The sequence below is a fragment of the Megachile rotundata genome, chromosome 7 (genome assembly GCF_050947335.1).
Source record: "Megachile rotundata isolate GNS110a chromosome 7, iyMegRotu1, whole genome shotgun sequence".
Classification (NCBI taxonomy): domain Eukaryota; kingdom Metazoa; phylum Arthropoda; class Insecta; order Hymenoptera; family Megachilidae; genus Megachile; species Megachile rotundata.
In genome coordinates this window covers 4,719,172-4,738,902 of record NC_134989.1, presented here as the reverse complement: position 1 = coordinate 4,738,902, position 19,731 = coordinate 4,719,172, and the positions used below count along the sequence as shown (strand labels likewise).

The 19,731-nt window shown below is 30.3% G+C and overlaps 3 protein-coding genes across 7 annotated transcripts; 1 reads left to right on the top strand and 2 right to left on the bottom strand.

Moving 5' to 3' along the window:
- Nucleotides 1-516: 516 nt before the first annotated feature.
- Rassf (Ras association family member) lies at nucleotides 517-13,952 on the bottom strand. 5 transcript variants are annotated; one of them, XM_012289176.2, is made up of 11 exons: nucleotides 13,551-13,668; nucleotides 13,081-13,175; nucleotides 12,595-12,725; nucleotides 12,446-12,521; nucleotides 12,236-12,376; nucleotides 11,982-12,155; nucleotides 11,407-11,904; nucleotides 11,053-11,335; nucleotides 10,656-10,875; nucleotides 10,389-10,448; nucleotides 517-862 (listed from the first exon to the last, which is right to left on the bottom strand). In XM_012289176.2, coding segments are annotated over exons 1-11 (1,734 nt in total). In that variant the 5' UTR covers nucleotides 13,606-13,668; the 3' UTR covers nucleotides 517-861. The 5 variants fall into 5 exon arrangements, with proteins under 5 accessions (XP_012144566.2, XP_012144567.2, XP_076389792.1 ...); XM_012289177.2 differs by lacking the exon at nucleotides 517-862 and adding an exon at nucleotides 879-1,024; XM_076533677.1 differs by lacking the exon at nucleotides 517-862 and adding an exon at nucleotides 5,232-10,011.
- A 310-nt stretch (nucleotides 13,953-14,262) lies between these two features.
- Nucleotides 14,263-19,579, bottom strand: LOC100878305 (WD repeat-containing protein 36). The gene is made up of 3 exons (XM_003704948.3): nucleotides 17,923-19,579; nucleotides 17,528-17,805; nucleotides 14,263-17,446 (listed from the first exon to the last, which is right to left on the bottom strand). The coding sequence occupies exons 1-3, from the start codon at nucleotides 19,454-19,456 to the stop codon at nucleotides 16,592-16,594; spliced, it is 2,667 nt and encodes an 888-aa protein (XP_003704996.2). The 5' UTR covers nucleotides 19,457-19,579; the 3' UTR covers nucleotides 14,263-16,591.
- On the top strand, nucleotides 14,472-16,482 carry Ndc1 (Nuclear division cycle 1). The gene has a single exon (XM_012289182.2). The coding sequence runs from the start codon at nucleotides 14,472-14,474 to the stop codon at nucleotides 16,200-16,202; it is 1,731 nt and encodes a 576-aa protein (XP_012144572.1). The 3' UTR covers nucleotides 16,203-16,482.
- Nucleotides 19,580-19,731: the final 152 nt, after the last annotated feature.

The following is a 19,731-nucleotide window of genomic DNA, read 5'->3' as shown; positions in this document are numbered from 1 at the left end:
TTGTGAAATTCATGCTTGTTATATACAGTACCCAAAATATTTGGCATTCTACGTACAACCTACGTTACACACTGCCTGTAACATATACATATATAAAAAGGATATGTAGATGTGTAACACAGAAATAGAACACTTACCAATTTGTGATTCGAGTATTTCAAGAAAAATAGTTAATGTCCATAATAATTTATCGAAAACTATTTAAATAACTTGTTTGACCAAATTATTTTAATAATTTGTTTTAATTAATTAACAATTAATGATTATCTTCATTATGATAAGTAAGTATTCTACAACTTTTGAATAGCGGTATGTGATATAAAAATAATACAAAAATTTGCATCTACGTATTAATGCGATTTAATTTGCTACTTACAATTTTGCAATTTAATTAACATATATTCTTCAAAAATAAAATGATAATTTTTGCATACATCTAATAGTACAATTTAATTCTTCACCTGCAATTTTACAATTTAGTTCATATAGAATATTTTTCAAAAATAGTGCAAAAGCATATAATAATATAATTTAATTATTCAACTATAATTTTATAATTTAACTAACATATTTTTCAAATATGCAGTAAAATCTTTTGCACACCTAATAATGCAATTTAATTAACTTAAAATATTGTTCAAAAATAGGAAAGAAAAGGAACCGAATTAGTGATTTGAATGCAGCGTAAAATCGATCGATGAATCGACGGCCAATCAATGCTGATCGATAGATCAGTCCTTCAACCCCTTCTTCTCCCCTGAAGCCCTCTCCCAAGCTTTCGTAGACGGATGATGCAAAGCGAAACAAAAGCGTTAGCAACGCGTAATTAGCAGCAAGCGCTAATGTCGGGCGGCGCGCTGGTCTGTGATAAAAGAGAAAAAAAAGAAGAAAATGAAAAAAAAAGAAACATAAAGTCGCGGACGTGTATTGTATTTTTTGTAAGGCTCGTTCGTGCCAGATTTGTGATAGCCAAGTCCGCGGCATCCTCGATTAAATGAACGATGATGATGGGCCGGCGTGCCACCTGCGAACAGAAAATATGAAAAAGAGAAAAAAATGATGTCGAATATGAACGAAGGGTCGCTTGATTTCTTTTCAAGATGAAGAATCTTCGACGGTTTTCTGCTTCTGAGAAAAAAGACCTTCCACTTTATCTTCCGACGACCTCTTTTGCTTATTCAAATTTTGCTCTTACTTCCTTTTTATTCAAATTCAGTTTTTATCTTGGCATTATTAGCTCAGAAACAAGTAGTTGAAAATACTTATACAATTATGCTGTTAAATGTACTAATTATTATGAAAATTTCAGTAAATGTGGTAAAACTAATCATGGAAGCAGATTTATTAATTTTGGGAAATAATCAGTCATTACTATCACTTGTAGTCTCAAGCGTGTTAAATGATACAATTACGTTTTGAAAACATAATTTTATTATATATTTTGTTTATTATAGTATATAATATGCGATTTAAATTTTTGGTAGACAAAAGGTGCAGAGTTTGCTTTATAAAGATTTTTATAGTCTTGTTAATTATGTTGATAACCTAAATGTATTTGAATATATTTGATATAAAGAATGCATAATGGTCAGTTAAATATTCTACGACAATAAATATAACGAGTTGAATTATAGTTAATTGAGTAGGATATAACAGATGCAAGTGCGAAGTGAATCTATGAATAAATCTATCACGAACAAATCCTGGTATGTTAATTTTCAAATGTTATAAAATTAAATTAACTCGTATAAGTAATCTCACAATATTTGTTTTAAATAATTTGTGGTGCGATGTTCATTTCTATATTTTAAACCCGTCTAGTAATTAAATATTAATTATTTCTCCGAGAAGATAATTTACGGAACTGATTCTTGTGATTAAAAGAATGAATTACAGAAATAATTTGATATTGTTATTTTGCAAACGAAGTGGTAACAAAGGAACGGAGTAATACGAGGTAATGAAATGTAAAGGTGTACAATATAAGCTCAATTTTTACGAAGAATATAAAACGAAACAGAGATTCATTTATATTTATACAATCTACATTTATTGGAAGAATATTTTACACATATATGTTACGAACACCGTATATGTACATTTAATACAATTTTTTCTGTGATATTGCGTTTAGAAACTAGTCATGTTAATTATTGATAATTACAATAAAACTAACGAAAAAAATAATAGGACTGAATGCAGATTACACAAATAATTAATAATAAAAAGGTTATTAAGGTTTAAGAACACATGGAACACTTGATAAACTTGCCGAAAGTCTATGCAGATAGTAACTTTAGTTTCAATAAAATGTGCCGTATAAGATTGAATGCAGCGTAAAAGTTTAAGTATAAGATATACTTTCAGATATTGAATATAATTATTTACAGTTAGGAGAATAAGATTGGTCCCCTTAATACGAATTAGAGAGCACTGTAGAAAGTTCTGTCATCCATATGTGATAATGGACAAAGTTAAAACATTTAATTTTATAATTTTTCAATTTTCTAATTCATAAAATTGGACATTTTTAGTTATCAAATTTTCGAGCTTTTTAAATTTTATCGGATATTTGGAAATTTTGGGATTTTGAAAATATAGTAGTTGGGTAGATTTGAGATTTGGAAGAAATTGGATGAATATTTGAAAATTAGAAATTTAGGAAATTTAGAGAGCACAGAAAAATTAGAGAATTTAGGAGATATAAAGAATTTTGAAGATTTAATTTAAGGAATTTGGATAATTTAAAAATCTGGAGATTTGTGAATTTGGAACCTGGATAATTTCTGAATTTAAAAGTTTAGGAATTGAGATTTGGGAATCTGTGGAAAATGAAAATGAAAATTTGAGAAATTTATGGGATTTGAAACACAATTTGAATCGGTAATTTATAAATATAGTGAATTTGGGGAATTTTAAGAATTTAAATAATGTGAGTAGATTGTGAATTCGAAAATTTGAATAATTTGGTGAATAATAAATAATTTGAAAATTTAAAAATTCGGAAAATTTTGAAAATTTAAGGAATTTACAAAATTTAAGCAATTCGTCAATTTGAAAATTTAGATAATATGGGGTTTTAAAAGATTAAATATTGAATAAATATAGAGATTTAAAAATTCAGTAATGTAAATATTTAGAAATTTACAACTGTAAAAATATGAAAATTTCAAATTTTCAAACGACAGATATTGACATCTGATAATTTGAAAATTCAAAAGAAATAATTGTACAAAACTTCGATACTTCAAACACATAAAATAGCGTGTTATAATTTCGTCCATTGCTACACATGAAACGCGACAGTAAAAGCCTAAAAAAAGTATCTTAAAATCACCTTTCAATTCAACGAAACATAATTACCACAATAAGAACAGAAAATCATAGCTAAACTATGTATAAATAAAAAACACTGAAACGTCAGAAACTCTGCACCTTTTAATAAAAAAAAATCAATTTAACCCGTTTAAAATTTCTTAACTTATCCAAATAAAAACGAATAGACGAAAGTGGAAAGAACCCTATGAAAAGAAAAGAAAATCGTCGCGGATAATTAAAATAGTTAAAGCGCTAATTTGGAGCTAGTGAAACTAGCATGATAGAGAGCCTAAGTTCAGTAATTGTAAGCGGCACGCCGCGTTTCCGGTTACTTTGAGAAATCCGCGTAAAACGAGATTAAACTGAGAACCGCGTGCCGTGTGTATAACTCGCTCGCTCGCGTGTGTGCGTGTGTGTGTATGACTTGCGCGAACGTGTGTTGTTGTTGAATCTGGTATCCGCGATGCCAAAGATGTAAGTCATGTAATAAAAAGTTGTGGCTAAGGTATTAATGGTAACGTCAATGATAACGATCGAGCAAACGGTGATAATCGTTATTACTATCTTGTAACGTTTAATGTATATCAGTGTCGTGCAAAAAAAAATGGAAAAAAAAAATTTGAGCGGCTGAAGCTCCTCGGTGTTGTGGGTATACATACTCGTTCCTAGCAACTCGTATGACAATTACTACTCGATACACTACTCATAACATTGCATTGATCTACTTTACTCTACGTACTTCAAAGATAAATAAATACATTCTGTCCAATCTCACAGCTGGCACCTTTATTTTTCACACGCACCCTCCATACACGGTCACGTACGATGTTTCAAACGTCCTTTTATTCGGGTAAGAATATGCTTGAGGATGCAAGAGGTACATGTGATTCCAACGAATTAATAAATGTTTTGTATGACATACGAAATTTATAGTGTATCATTTTAGTCTAGAATCTATAAATCTTTTATGTGATAATATAAAGAGATCTTTCATATCATATGATATGATGTTATAGGTATGGAAATTTATGGACTTTTTATTGTGGAAATTTTTATGTGTTTGAGAGTTTGGGAATTTTAAGAACTTGGAGATTTGCAAAATTGAAAAGTTTGGGAATTTGAAGATTTAGGAAATTTGGGAAAATTCGAAGTTCGAGATTTTGAAAAGTTTAGAAATTTGAAAATTCAGAAAATTTATAGATTTGGAAAATTATAAGTTTGAGAAATTAAGGACTTGAGGAATTTGAGGATTTCAAAGTTTGCCAATTTAAAAAATTAGTAGATTGGGATTTTAAAAATTTAAAGAATGCAATAAGCTTAAAAATTTTAGAAATTGGGAAATTTGAAAATTTGAAAACTTGAGGAAAGTGGACATTTGGATATTTAAGAAATGTAGAGATTTGATAATATGCTAAATTTGGAAAAAGAAATGAAAAGTAATTTCAAAATATGAAAAATCTTATTGAAAAGGAGCAGGCAGAGAGTTTTATAACCAAATAAAGAGCAAACACAATATCTTGATGTAAAAACTTTATCTTAACATTTTAACATTGAACGTGTATATCATGGCGATTAAAAAACAAGAGTGAACAGATTATAACAAAACTGTTGTCAACGTGCTCATACATCGATAAAAAAACAATCAAGAAGGCACAACTCGATTATGCAGGAAAAGTGTCGTGAATTGCATTTCCGACAAATCTAAAAATTAGAAGATTTAAAAATTTGAGAATAAATGTATTCCCTTGTCTCCCTACTCCCACTAGTGAATTTTTATAAAATGTCACCTAGTAATAATAATATTTTCTGATATAATTTAACATTCCATAACAACCAGGCAATAATTCAACCAAAATCATCTCCTTTTCCACTTACCATAACATTATACAATTATCTCAGGTAAAGAACAACAATTATACAAAAGAAGCAATCACTTTATTACTTTCTCAACGATTTCATACAAATTTCAGTATACATTTCGTATATATTTTTTGTATCTTTACAATTTCACATCTATGTAGTTTTGGACTTCGATACGCCTCGACAAGTCGAGTATCGTTATTCTTGTCGATATTCGCTTCAAATATGTCATGGTACGGAGTATTTTTAAATCTATTTAATCTCTGAACAAACGCTTCCACTTTTTTATTGTACATACACTTCTGTTCCCTTCTTCTCTTCTTTCCCCTCCCTATTTTTTCAATCTCATATTTGTGAAACGCTTTTCTTGTTACATGTACCGAGTTTTACGTAACATTCGAAAGAACAATAAAAAAATCAAGTGACAAATACAATGTTCACCGATATAACGCTTCTTCTATATCGAGTACTCTTAATTACAATAGCTAGCAAAAGCTGCCTAAAAACTAAAGAAAAAGCCTACCGATACGACTTCTTCGACGGAAGTTCGATATTTTTTATTTTTTTATATATACTTTTTTTATCGTTACACCGTTAATTATCGTTCGAAAGTTTATCAGTTAACAAATAAACCATGTAATATGTTACGATATAGTTTAACGTGGCCCAGTCCACGTTCACATTTTTTTCTGTACATTATATGTGTATTTCGGATGTTTTGGTTAAAATTTATTTTAAAACGCCATCAAAATTATTCGTAAAATTTTAGACGAACGATACACGCTCAAAGTTATAAATTGACGAAGAAATTAAAAATCTCAGCAAGTTACTTTTATTTTCTTTTCAAAATAATTGTAAATTTGAAGGAGGAAGATCTTATTTATCAACAATTACAATTTTTATAGATTAAGACTAAGATACTTTCGAGATGATTATCATTTTTTGTTAATGGAATGATATGTTTCCTTTTTTTAAAATGCGATATTTCATTTTAACTACAGAGATCTACTTTGTATTTCTAGAGAGATCAATTAATGATAGATTGTATTAGTTAAAGGTGGCAATGAGTATGTAGTAAGTAGTATAATCACTTTTATGGTCAGACATCAGCATAGCTCATTGTGTTTATCCCCTTAGATCTACATAACCTCACAAACACAGAATCTCGATTTTTAATCCATAATCTCTGAACTTCATAAAGTACTTTACTTGTGAGATACAAAATTGAAAATAGAAATTTTATTTTTTTTTTCAAGAAAGGATACAGTAATCTTTGTTTTACATAATTTTTATTAAAAACGCAACTTTGTAGACAATTTAAACTATTTACTGTATTTGTTCCACAGATTATGCATAGTATTAAAATTGTCAATACAATTGAACCACTTATTATTTAAAATTAAATTCATAGAAATTCTACAATTTCCGTGGCAGTCAAGTGTTAAAAATGTTAAAAATGATTGTTATAATCTAATACTGTAGTTTTCTGTCTACAATTATTCGAGTCATTTTATACGACACTCAAATCTTCATTTATAATATTAATAATGTTATTCGAATTAAATTCGTGGCAGTCGTGTTAAAAGTTATAAAAAATTTGCTAAACTTAATCGTGTAACTTACTATTTAGAATTACTGATCAGATCATCCTGTCTACATTTTTCAATTATTTCACTAACAATATTCTAAATTTAATTAACACCTCTATAATATTCGACGAGTTTTACCTAGTAAATTATCGCTGATTTGAAAAATTGTGCGTGTAACGTCCATCTAAAAAACTCAAATAAACTCCATCTTGACCTATGTGTGACTATTCAGAAAAGTGACTAGCTTAGAATTATGATTATAGATCGGTAGGTATCTATTGTCCTAAACAACGGTCAAAATCGATCTGCACCGTTGTACACTCTTCGCTGTACACCTTTTTTATTTTTCAACGAAAAGCCAGTTACCAAGTGTGCAATATCAGACTCTTCTGTAACTGTACAATCGTAACTGTGCGTAAGTACTTCCGGTTGTCTGGACCACGTCTACACACGGAAGTTAAAAAGTCTTTGAGATACATAACAACTGTTCGTAGAAGTTCTATGATACACAGGGTGTAATGGAATAAGGATTGCACGAAATCCAAAATTGCAAAATTACAAAAACATGAGAGTGCCTTCGTTGTTCCAGTTAAAAGAAGAAACGTTTCTCATATTGTCTTTTAATTCTTATTTCTAAGTTAGGTCTTGCAAAGATTCTCTGCATTCTTACCTTAATAACTACGAAATTGTAAATAAAGAAGAAAGTCAATAAATTATTGTCATGGTAATTAATACTTTTTAACTTGTTCTCTTCTCTGCATTTTCTCATTTCTTTTTAACTGAACATTTTATGCTTGAAAGATTGATCGAATATGTTTGACTGAAAATGTAATTTGTTATGATTTAAAAACAGAGATTAATATTTTTTATTCAAAGGTGTTGAATTATAAAAGTATTTTAATTAAACGCAAATCTCGTGCAATCCTCATCAAAAAACACTGTATAGAAAGGGATCTCTAAAAAGTCTTCAAAAAATACATCAGAACAGTTCTTTCTGGAGTAGAATCGGAATGCTAAGAAAATGCCAATGAAATATTGCAAAGTGTACGACTTTTAAAACGTTTTTGGAAACTTGTGAAAAAGTGATGTTGAAAAATTCTTTCGTCACAAAAGCTGAATGTATGTAACATATTTTCAAAGTATTTTTTTGATAATGTTAGCTGCAACATTAGAATAAATAAGTGCAATAGATTGAACAGTAAAATCCTCAAAACTCTCGTAAGAAAGAAAAATGTGGTATTGTAAGTATGAAGCTGTTTTAGTAAGATGGAAGCTCGTTATAATTTTATTATTTTACTTTCATTATTTTAAAATTGAAGAAATAACTGTGAAGCTGCAGTGCAAGTTATAATAGTAAAAATATCTTTCAAAATAAAATTTGCAAGTCAAATTATGATAATTGGGTATGATTGACTGTGAGAATTTGGGACTTTAAAGATTTAAACATTTTAAATTAGATTTAGATTTGGAAGTTTAAAAATTTGAAAAATTAGAATTATGAGAAATTAAGAATTTAAAAATTTAGAAATTTGAAAATTCGGTGAATTGAATATTTAGGAATTGGAAATACAATATTTATGAACTTGGAACTTGGAATTGAATATTTAAGAATTGAAGAAATTTCAGAATTTCTAAATTAGTTGCTTGAGAATTTTTAAATGTAATATTTTGGAAAAATTCTAGTGTAATCTACTAATCTAATTCTTTAAAAAATTGAATAATAATGTAAATAACCATGAAGTACCACAATATAAAAAGAATTTTTCAAAATCCATTAATCGCAACAAAGTTCCAAAATTTTCGCTACAATAATTTCTCATCGGCAATATATGACGAAACAACTATTTAAATCGTTTCCGCAAAATTACAATAACACTTTGATAAAGTAGAAATAGTAAACTAATTCACGAATCGATCACGTCAATTAAAATATCTCTCGAAACGAAGCGTGGAAGTCAACTCACGTTCAAAGCAATTTTAGTTTTGATACGATGCTATAATCTATAATTAAAACTTTCATCGCTGATCTAGTAAACTGCGGCAGTGACAAGTGTCGAAAATTACTATCGAGTAATTAACAATGTTATTATCTACGGATACGGAGCTGTCCAACTAAAAACTGTTCTAAGGTACAGTTCTATATTGTTTATAATTATTTTCATCTGGACAATATATATATATACACATACATATATTTTTAAAACGTTACACTTTCTCTAATATCTCCATTTCAAATTCAACAATTCCTTCGTTAAAATTCTATGTTCATTCTCCATTCAATATACATCTTTTTTTCTTTCGTTTTTTTTTTTTGGCACCTACGTGGAAAGAAAATTATTAAAATCCTCACGAGGTACGAAGTTGGACAGCCTTGCGTTTAGATTCTAATCATATTTCGTTCTAAACGGGAAGTATTAGTTCTGTTATTAAAATTCTGTTCTGTTTCGATCAGAAATTAATTGGAAATTGACTTAATATGGTACTTATTTGCTACAAGAACATTGACGTAACTAGGATATTTAAAAAATGGCAATATAAAGAAAGGAAACACAAACATTCCTAAAAACTAATAGATACATATTAAAAATTTTCAAACTTCAAAATTTTTTAATTTTTTAATTTTTAAATCATAAATGAACGAATCCCAAATATTGTAATGAATGTATCTCCTCTCCCTATGTCACCATAACCTCTAAGGAAGCCGGTTCGGTATTCGTTCTAATAATTTTTAAGGTGGGATTAAGATCAATTTAGGCTCTACCTAATTACGTCAATGCTGTCCATCCTAACTATAAATTTAATTCGATTTCGCTGGTTTTTTAGTGATATTAGCAATATAGTAATGCATTATACTTGCAATGATAACAATTTGATAAGACATCATGTTTAATCGATGGCTTGGCTGATCGCGTGACTTTTGCTCGATAAACAGTCGACTTAAAAAATATATCGTTTAGATAGACGAATTTCTAGTTAAATTGCACTAAGTAATTCGATAGTAGCTGCGCGCAAATGACTACGAATAAATGCAACAAAAACATGAAAAAAATAATGAATAAAGCTGGATAATGTAACAACTAGACTTTAGGCTATAATGTGTTAGCATGTTATCGCTCGTTGCACGCTCGAACGTAAATCACTTTTCCAATAAAATGAGTGGTTCGGGGTCGAATCGCACGAGATCTCTGCTACAAAGTCGTTTTTATAGTTGCTGCATTTCACGTTAGCTTCGAGAAACTAATTCCTTTAAAATATAACGGTAGTACGTTCGTGTTAAGTGATTCATCGAATCAGAGATTACAAACTTAATTATAATAAACGTTATTCGGTTTATAATATTATATACTAAGAACTATTAAAAACTGAAGAGATAAAGATTTATAGGAATTAGTTCTTCAGCAACAAGTTTTAAAAATATCAACAAAAATGGTAATAAATCTCTTTAGTACGTTCGAACGTTTAGATATATCATAGACTAAAGATTATGTATCGTTATTGCAATACATACCTTCAAGACGATTACAACAATACATTTTGATGAATAATTTATATATATAAAGAAAAAAGGAAGGATTTTCCAATGAAAATTAATAAAAAAATAATGATATAGTGGATACTAACTATAGTCGGACCTTTAACTCTTCCATTCTTTGCCGTATTCTTCGTCGCATTTCTTTATACCTGAAAAATAAAAATAAGTCTCATTTTTATTTATTCTAACTCGTGCAATTTATTTTATGATAATTAAAATATCAAATTAAAATATTCTATAACATAAAATATCACAACATTAAAAATGAAAAAAAGCATAACAAAATCAGTGCTCAAGGTACTGTGATATGACAGAATTAATTATTACAGGTAATATAGGTTTTCAGGAAGACATACTTTTCCTTTAGTAGAAGAATCTGGCGTTCTTCCTCATAATGATAACGCTGCAAAATACCGTGACACTCCGCCAAAGAAAGATTAAGAAACTGCGCAACGTCAGAGCTAATTTCCGGTGTGGATAGTTTATCTACTAAAAAGAGCCGTGCAACGTTTTCATGTGGACCCAACACGACACGAACTTCCAGAGGATATTCGTCATCTCGTAATCTTCTCTGTTCTGTAAAAATAAAATACATTTTTTAAAACAACAGTTTATATTGTATAAATCAGTAATTGGGTAAGTAATGGGTTGAAATACCCAAAAAGTGGAGATTTAAAAATATTGAGTTTGACGACTTCAACTTGGCGACATCAATTTTAAATAATACTTTATAAAATAAATAATTTAACTCACCGCCATTATCACGAACCACGAACAAAGCAAAGTTGTCAGGTTTGGCATCGACTTTATATTTATCTAACATGAGATTGATAACTTCTTGAGTATTCACTAAACTCGTAATCCACACGGACATTTGCGATCCATGCGGTGGCGTGAAGAAACTGGTTTCTCGGTTGTAAAAATGTCCATTAATGGAACAACGACGCCGCAATCGGCTTCGAGATTGTCGTCGACCTCCAGGACGACGTCGAATAGCAGTAGATCCTTGTTTTCGTCGTAAAACTACACCATCCAGCTAAAATATATCATAAATATGTATATAAAAAAAATAATGTATACAAAAATACAGATATAATTATTAAATACCTCTAAGCCACTATCAGTAGACATTGTCATGTTATCATCCTCCCTAAACTGAAGAGAATTCACGGAATCTGTATCACTATCAGTTCGATGTCTCTGAAGACAGTCAGGTCCAGACATCGATCTATTTAAGCCCTTTTCTATCCAACTGTCATCGGTACTGATTGATCTATTACCAGACATACTTTTCTCCAGACTATCGAAATATTCTACCCTTCGAAGCGTACCATTTCGATTTGGTGTTCCATGGTAAACAGGTGTATCGGTACTGGACGAACTACCTAGACTATGCGTTGGTGTGCTAGTTACGCTGCTGTCATTGCCACGACTACTCTGATGATTAGGGCTGCTCGCTTCTGAATTTTCGCGGGAATCAGATTTATCAAAACTTGATTGAGAGGAAAGCGGTAATGCCTCGGTACTACTTTGTGAACTAATCGATGGCAGATTTTCTGGCATTGTTTGATATAACTTATTTCCATCTTCAACTTTACGTTCAACCTATAACATTAAATTCCAGATTATAACAATACATTAAAATTAATAAACATATTTGTGTAAAATTATTAACACACAACCTGAAGAAGCTCATCCAATTCATCCCATTCCATGGTCTTAACATCTAGTTTCATTGGTAAAGTGAGACTCTTAAGATGATCGGGAGAAGTTGGGACAGATTTTGCTTCAGTTTCCACATCTTGCTCAACTGTATCCTTCTCTATATTATCCTCTTTTTCTTCATCTTCTATACTCTGTTACAAAGATTTGAGAAATGTAAAAACTTATAAATTTGTAGACACAAGTTTTTAGTTACACAAGAAAAGATACGAACATCGGAAACACTACGTCTGCACGAATTCCGGTTTCGAGCGGTAACTACTGTACGTTGATCATCATCTTCCTTCAAATGAATTACTCCCCTAACACCCCAATAAATCCGAAGTGCTCCTTCCAGTATCAATCTTCCATTAACCTATAAAACAATAATTTTATCACTTTGAATTTTTTCTAGATAAGAGTGTAAAATAAAAATTTTACCCACCTCACGACTTCGTATTCCACCGCTTTTGCCTTCATAATATTGGTTAAACACTTTTAGCTTTGACTCTAAGTGTGATCTGCATATTATAAAATTTTATTAATATAAAGAATGCAATGGACCCTTTTATGATAAAATTTCAAATTTCATACCTGGGTAATGAAGGCCTAGCTTCTTTTTTTCCGAAACTTGTATGTGATTCAACTCTTGTTCCATGACCAAATAACTGTGGCCCAAAAAGGGCTCCATAACAAGGTACATGACAGTATGGTACACCCTTGTGCTATGAAATATCATATAAAAAATAGTTTATATTTTTTTATTCTATTGTTAACAATAAGTAGCAGTCAATAAACATAATTAATTATAATTGATTAATTTGCAATCCAAACTCAAACCACACTTCTTATTAGTAGATCTATAAAATTGATTGAACTAATTATTTGGAACCTCTCAATCCATATATGGGTCAAGAGATACACGAATAGAATATATGCTGACCCATATATGGATTAGGTGACTATGGATGTATTAATTACAATAAAAAATATGTAAAACATGTATTGTAAGTTTATTTTTAAACATACTAATAAGCTTTTAATACATTATTAGTAGTTTAACAAAAAATATTATTGTACCTCTGCATGTTGGCCTGGATTTAAACGTTTCCCACATTCCTCACAACGTAAACATTCAGGATGCCAGTCATACCCCAATGATTGTTTACGTTCAGCTAAAAACACAGATTTATTTAAATACTTGTTCACTGAAAAGATACGTGTATATTTGCAGAAATTACATCTGTTTTATCTCTAAAAATTGTCTAATGATATAATTGTATAATAATGATATAAAATTTAAATATTAATTAAAATTCCTTTGTATATTTTAATGAAAATATTTATGCATTGAATTTTATTTTCAAATAGTTAAAATACACTAAATTCATAACTTAAATTGATACTGAATTAAATACACATACGTCTTTTTTAAATATTAGAAAAGTTAAACACTCTTTTCCAATACAATAAATATAATCTTATAACTAATATGGCTTTTTTTTATTACAAAAATAATTATGCAGTTAATAATGAACAATCTAACATACAAATACAAAAATTGCTGTGGAAATAATGTTTGGACTCAAGAAATATATGTAACATAAATGAAAGATAAATGAGTTGAATTCAATGTAATGACAGGAAACGGTACTTGTCAAAATCAGTACGTCTTTTTAATCTATGTGAACATTGGAACTAACCGAAGTATACTGGTTTCCCACATTTATGGCACTTCCACATGACGGCGGACACTCGTAAGCTCCATAAAATAATCAAAATTAATTCTTGCAAGATTTTAATCCATTTTGTTTATACTATATAAATAGGCACATTGAAAATGACATGCGGGTTAATTAAAGATGTTACTAGTAAGGCAACCTTCGCTGAATAATGAATAGTTCCTGGCCGGGTTCGAAAACCTATCGAGCACTTGACTTACATTTTCTTGCTAGGATCATAGAGTACATAGATGAATGAAAATTGTAGAGAAATTGTACACTGCTCATTCAAGTTGTATTTCATTAATAAAGAATTATAGTATTCACATAATTTTCTTAATAAACTTTGATACGGAACAGCAACTTTAATAATATCAAACACGATGCTTAAACACTGTTTTATCAAATATAATAATCCCTCATTAACGAATAATAAAACCTTTTTAACATTTGTTTCATGAAAACAGCCATAAAGGCATGTGTAATGAATGCAACGGAAATTTCGTCAGCAAATTCTAAAATTTAAAGCCGGGCTACCGGCTTTTTGAAATTGCAAATACATGTGATGACTGTTTTTTATATTAACAAGTATTTCAAGATTTAAAATGCACAAAGTAATTGATAAATTTATATAGAGTTTATTGTCGTGAAAGTATAATTATTCACGGACTATTTACAAAATTGTTCAAGAAATTACAATTTACAAAATTTCATAAAGAAAGTGAAGGTTAATCGTTTCCAGTAAACAAGATGCAGATGAATAAAAAAGGATGCAAGGAACTGTTGATGCAGAGAATGTTCTTAGCTATTATCAGCAGCATAACAGTTCAATTCTTTCTGGTGTGTTGTTTACTTTTAATTACAAATATGAACACGGATTATACATCATGGCTTCAGAATACATGGACAACGGTAACCTCCTTCCGAATGTGGAGTTATTTTTGTGTCCTCGCCATAGTTACGTTTTTTCAAGGAATCATTTGTAGTAAAAATTATTCAAATACTCCACCTTACTTGAAGAGCAGATTTACAAAGTTTTGTGCAGTATTCACGTCTCAAAATCTCATATTAGGTACTCTGCATATCATCATCGGTGGCCTCCTTGTTTGGTTACACTTATCACTTAAAGGCGATACACACAGATTTTTAACGACAGAATGTAAAATAGTCTATGGAACTTGTTTAATAGAAAAACATTATTTTCTGTTGTTGAGTGGATACTGGAGTGGATTATACTTTTACTTGAAAACCAGTATTTTTCATGTGAAGTACTTGAAATTTCCTATTATATCTCTTTCAAAATTCTTTCGGTTTAAGAGAGAACTATATTCGTTGCTCCCATCGCTAATGGTAACATCTGTATGGCCAACTTTGTATTATTTAGTTGGTTACTATTTCGTGGGTTGTTATTGCCGGTCTATAATTTTATTCCTAACATCTGCACAGTTAGAGACTGAACCATTGAATAACATTCCTGAATTGCTGAATTTGTCATTGATTTTTCAATTATGGTTATACCAATTGATATTTGTACTGGCAATTGACAGTATGTATTTATTGTTTGAATTATACTTGACAGAATGGATTCCTTTTGAATTTAAACATAGTAATGCATTTAACACTGATGAATGTGGAGTAACACTTCCAGAAGCATTATCTATGGATAAAGTTCCTATAATGCAACATCTTGGCTATTTGGATTTAGTTACTGTAGCCCAAAAAGAGAAGGCCAGAAGAGATATACTGTTTACTTTAAGTCAACCTGGTGGTCACCCTTACAATTGGAACTGCATCGTAGAAAAATGTATTGGTCTTCTTAAAACATTTTCTGATGATCTGAGTACAGCATGTGTCAAAGTTCAAGAACAATTAACCTTGGATGCTTCAAATTTAGCAACAATGACCACTACCACTGCATTTCAAAAAGAATATTCATATCAGATGAGGAACTTAGTAAGGCAAGAAATGCCAATATCCATGCAAGAAACTGATGTAAAAAAAGAAGTTGACAATGAATTATTTATTCAAAAATTTATAAAAACAAAATGGAATAATTTTCTTACATACTTACTTTCTAAACCACTTATTTTCTATATATTTGGTGAAGTAGAAGGTGGTAAAGTGTGTCATACCTTATTCAATGGACAATCAGTAATTTGGGCTGCAGAAGCAATTTCTTCCTTAGCTGTATTATCACTAACTGAAGACCCATATGGAATTGTACAAAAGGATCTACCATCCATAATACGTACTTTGCTCTCGTTAAAACAAGCTCTTGATAAATTGCAGAAAACAACTATTATGACAAAAAAACAAAATGAAGATGATAAATTTATTAAAGACATTTTCAGTTCCTTGCGTGCAGCAACGAAACGAAGTCTTTACAGAATTATTATAAATTACGAAGCGTATATCAATGATTTATCGCTGGAGCCGGCAGTCAATGAACAAATGAATAGTTTTCTTACTTATAAAGAATAATGTTCGTAGTCCGAAATAAGCTTTTATGTACATACTTGAAAATACTTGTTAGGTATATGATACTTTTCAGTATCAGAATATGTTACAAAGATTATAAGATTATTTTTGTAACCACTATATTTATATACAAACTATAGTTGTAATTAACGCAGTCTTTTTGTACATTTATGTTCATATGTTATGTATAATCTATTACTCTTTATAAAAAATACACTTTATGAATGTGATGACGCAACTGAATTAAGATATGTAAAATACAATAAATTTGATATTTTTCGAACGTTTGTAACTCCTTCTCGCAATACTTTAGGTGTTTAATGTACATTTATAATGATCATATTTAAAATTATATTAAAAAGTAACTTATCTTTACTGTTATAAAATATATATTACATTTTTTTTAATGCTTGTACAACGCTGAGATTATAAAACAATTTATCCCTTAACAAAAACCAATTTTTCAATTGTAATTCTTGTAATATACTTAAATAATTTCTTAACAATTCTGTTTCTGTTATTGCTGTACCGTGGCACTTTAGAAATACGGCTAAGTAAGCTTGAGATAATTCAAAATTTACCTTCTTCTCCATCATATAGCGTAACAGTTTCATAAATTTAAGTAATAAAGTACCCGACGATTTTTCATCAGATGAAAGCGATTGAATTTCAAAATCAATAGAACTCGGACTCATTGACTTTAATTTTTCAATTATCTCGCTAAATTCATTATTCTCAACACTTAATAAAGTTTTGCTAAATAAAGTAAGGTTTTGTATTTCGGGATGGGTAATAAATTTCTCACTTGACTCTGTATTCACAACATTTGAGAAATCGAATTTCAATTCTAATGACGGAATCGTAGGTAAGAAGAAAGGAGCACTTTCTGCAACCTTCAGTGATTCTTTTGGTCTATTTTTCTTCTTTATAACATCTATATTCAATAGATTCTGCCATCTTGAGTGAGCTAAACCAGACATGGTAATGAGTTCGTCATGAAGTTGTTCTGGAGAAACATATTCTGGCTCTAATTCAAGAAGATCGTCGTCTGCAGTATCATTAACCTCAACTACTGATCCAGGAAGATTAATCATTGGAATTGGATCATCCTTATTCACAGCTTTCAGTGAAACATGAGAATAAAAGGTCCGGTTTGACCATAAATATATGCCAAGATTACATACATGTATAGTGGCAAGAAATTCTCCAGTTGGTGAAAAATCTAATGATGTACATGCTTCTGGAACCTGAAAAATATTATTACATTTAACTAGTTTCAAATACAAAATTAATTTTCTAAATATTAACAACTTATATTGAAAACGTACTTGAAATATATCTATTAAATTTGAAGATGGGATATCCCATGTACGGATTGTACTATCCATTGATGCTGTTATTAACCATCTGGAGTCAGGATTAAAACATGCATCAGTTAATCTTCCTTCGTGTCCTTCGAAACGTCGGATGATTATTCTTGTGTCAAGGTCTATTAGTACTATAGTAAAGTCTTCTAAAGCTGCAGCTAAAAGCGAATTTTCATTGTGATGTCGTATCCACTCAATTGGCTCGTCCAATATCATTTTTGCCAGCGGCTCTGTGTTTTCTTAAAATTATAAGAAATATATTAATTGAAAGTATTAAAGCATATTAATTAATATAATAGTTTAAAGTGTCTATGTATTACTACATGTAATAGATAAAACCAAAATGTATTTATTACCTTTGCTTGGCTTAAAATTCCAAAATTTTAGATAAGTATCTTTCCCAGCAGTAACAACAAATTTATTTAAAGAATCCACCATTATACCTTTGACAGGTCCTTGATGTGCTCCTTTTTCATTACCATAACTAGCTCTATGAATTCCAGACTGTATATTAAACCTCTCTACATGGCCAGTATTATATCCAATAAGAACAAAATTCCCACACTTTGTTATATATACACTGCTTGCTGTAACATTGCGGTTGCCTTTAAACTTTTCAGGAAATAGTTTATATTCTCCCATTTTCATTTTATCGTAAGACCATGTGGTAACTGTTCCTAAACCAGAATGAGTTGCTGCAATATTATCCCATTCTTTTTCCCTTGTTGTTTCTGTGGCAAATTGAGTAATTGGTGGCATGAGTAAAGGATCTTCGATGCCTTTTCCTTTCTTCTTTGAAGCTTTTCTGTTAAATGATGCTCTGCCTAAACTGTGGTTAAATTTCTCCGATATTATCGAAAATATTCTTAACGATGAATCACTTCCTGCTGTTAATATAGTTCTTCCTTCATTTCCATAAAAACGAATAGCTGTAGGAGGTTCTGAATGAGCTTCTCTAATTCTCAATAATCTTCCAGCACCATCAGCTATATCAAATATCCACATTTTCAAAGAGTTATCAGGGGAGGATGAAACTAACAGTGGTTCATTGGGTAGATACCGTAATCCTGTTACTGCTCCATAATGTGCTTTTTGAAGCTGACTTTCAACTTTACGCTGTTCTAAGTTCCAAAACACGATATGACCATCCAAGCTTCCTGTTGCCATGATAGGATGCTCATCTGTTCTAAAACTGATTGATATTACACATCCCCAGTCTTGCACTAGGTCAAAAACTGTTTCATCATATTTTAAATTGTGTAATATAATTCTTCCATCATTTAAGCCTATTGCTACAACATCTACCGCAGGTGCCTGTTCAATTACAGTTACAGGTGCTTTCCAGCCATTAAATGTATAAATGCATTTTGCAAGTTTCAGATTCCATAATTGCAGCTGACCTTGTTCGCTTCCAAACAAGATTTTGTTCAGGTAAGTGTTGGGATGCATTAACGTTGTTATCTTAAAAATATTATTACCAAAGTTCAGTTCTAGTACTAACTCCTCTGATTTAATATCCCAAACCTTAACGTCGCTATTTTCATCAACAGATATTAAATGTGGTCCAAAAGGTAGTAAACTGTGCACCGTGTGTGCATGACCTTTGTAAGTATGTTTCAGTTCCGTTCCCCTTTTCCAAGCATAAACAACATTCCTACATGCTGTATAAATCAGAAGACTATCTGCAGCAAGGCATGTAATTTCACCTGGATGTGTCCCTGATATAGCAAGTAATCTTAAATGCGTGGCACTGAACGTGACAAATGCATTACCAATACATGTCACTATAAGATTTTCATGTCGCACTCGAATGTATCTTGTTACAAGAGGAATATGATTAGAAACATATCCTAATGCGCGGTTCTTTACGAATATTTTACTTTGCATCATTGTCACTTCTTTAGTTATTATCGAAAATGATGTATAAACTTAAAAACTTAGGTTAATATATACAATCATGCTTTCAACACCAGCCATGGGTGCAGCCATATTAAAATTCATAGATTATGTAGTATTCAGTAAAGATGAGCAGTCCTAGACTTCCCATAAAGGAAATTTAGTAGAGCGCCATCTTTTGAGGAAGAGAATTAGTAAATTAAACTTTAAAGGAAATGAGGACGTTGATTAATTGATCATTGTTGTGGGCGTCGACTACTATGGTCATT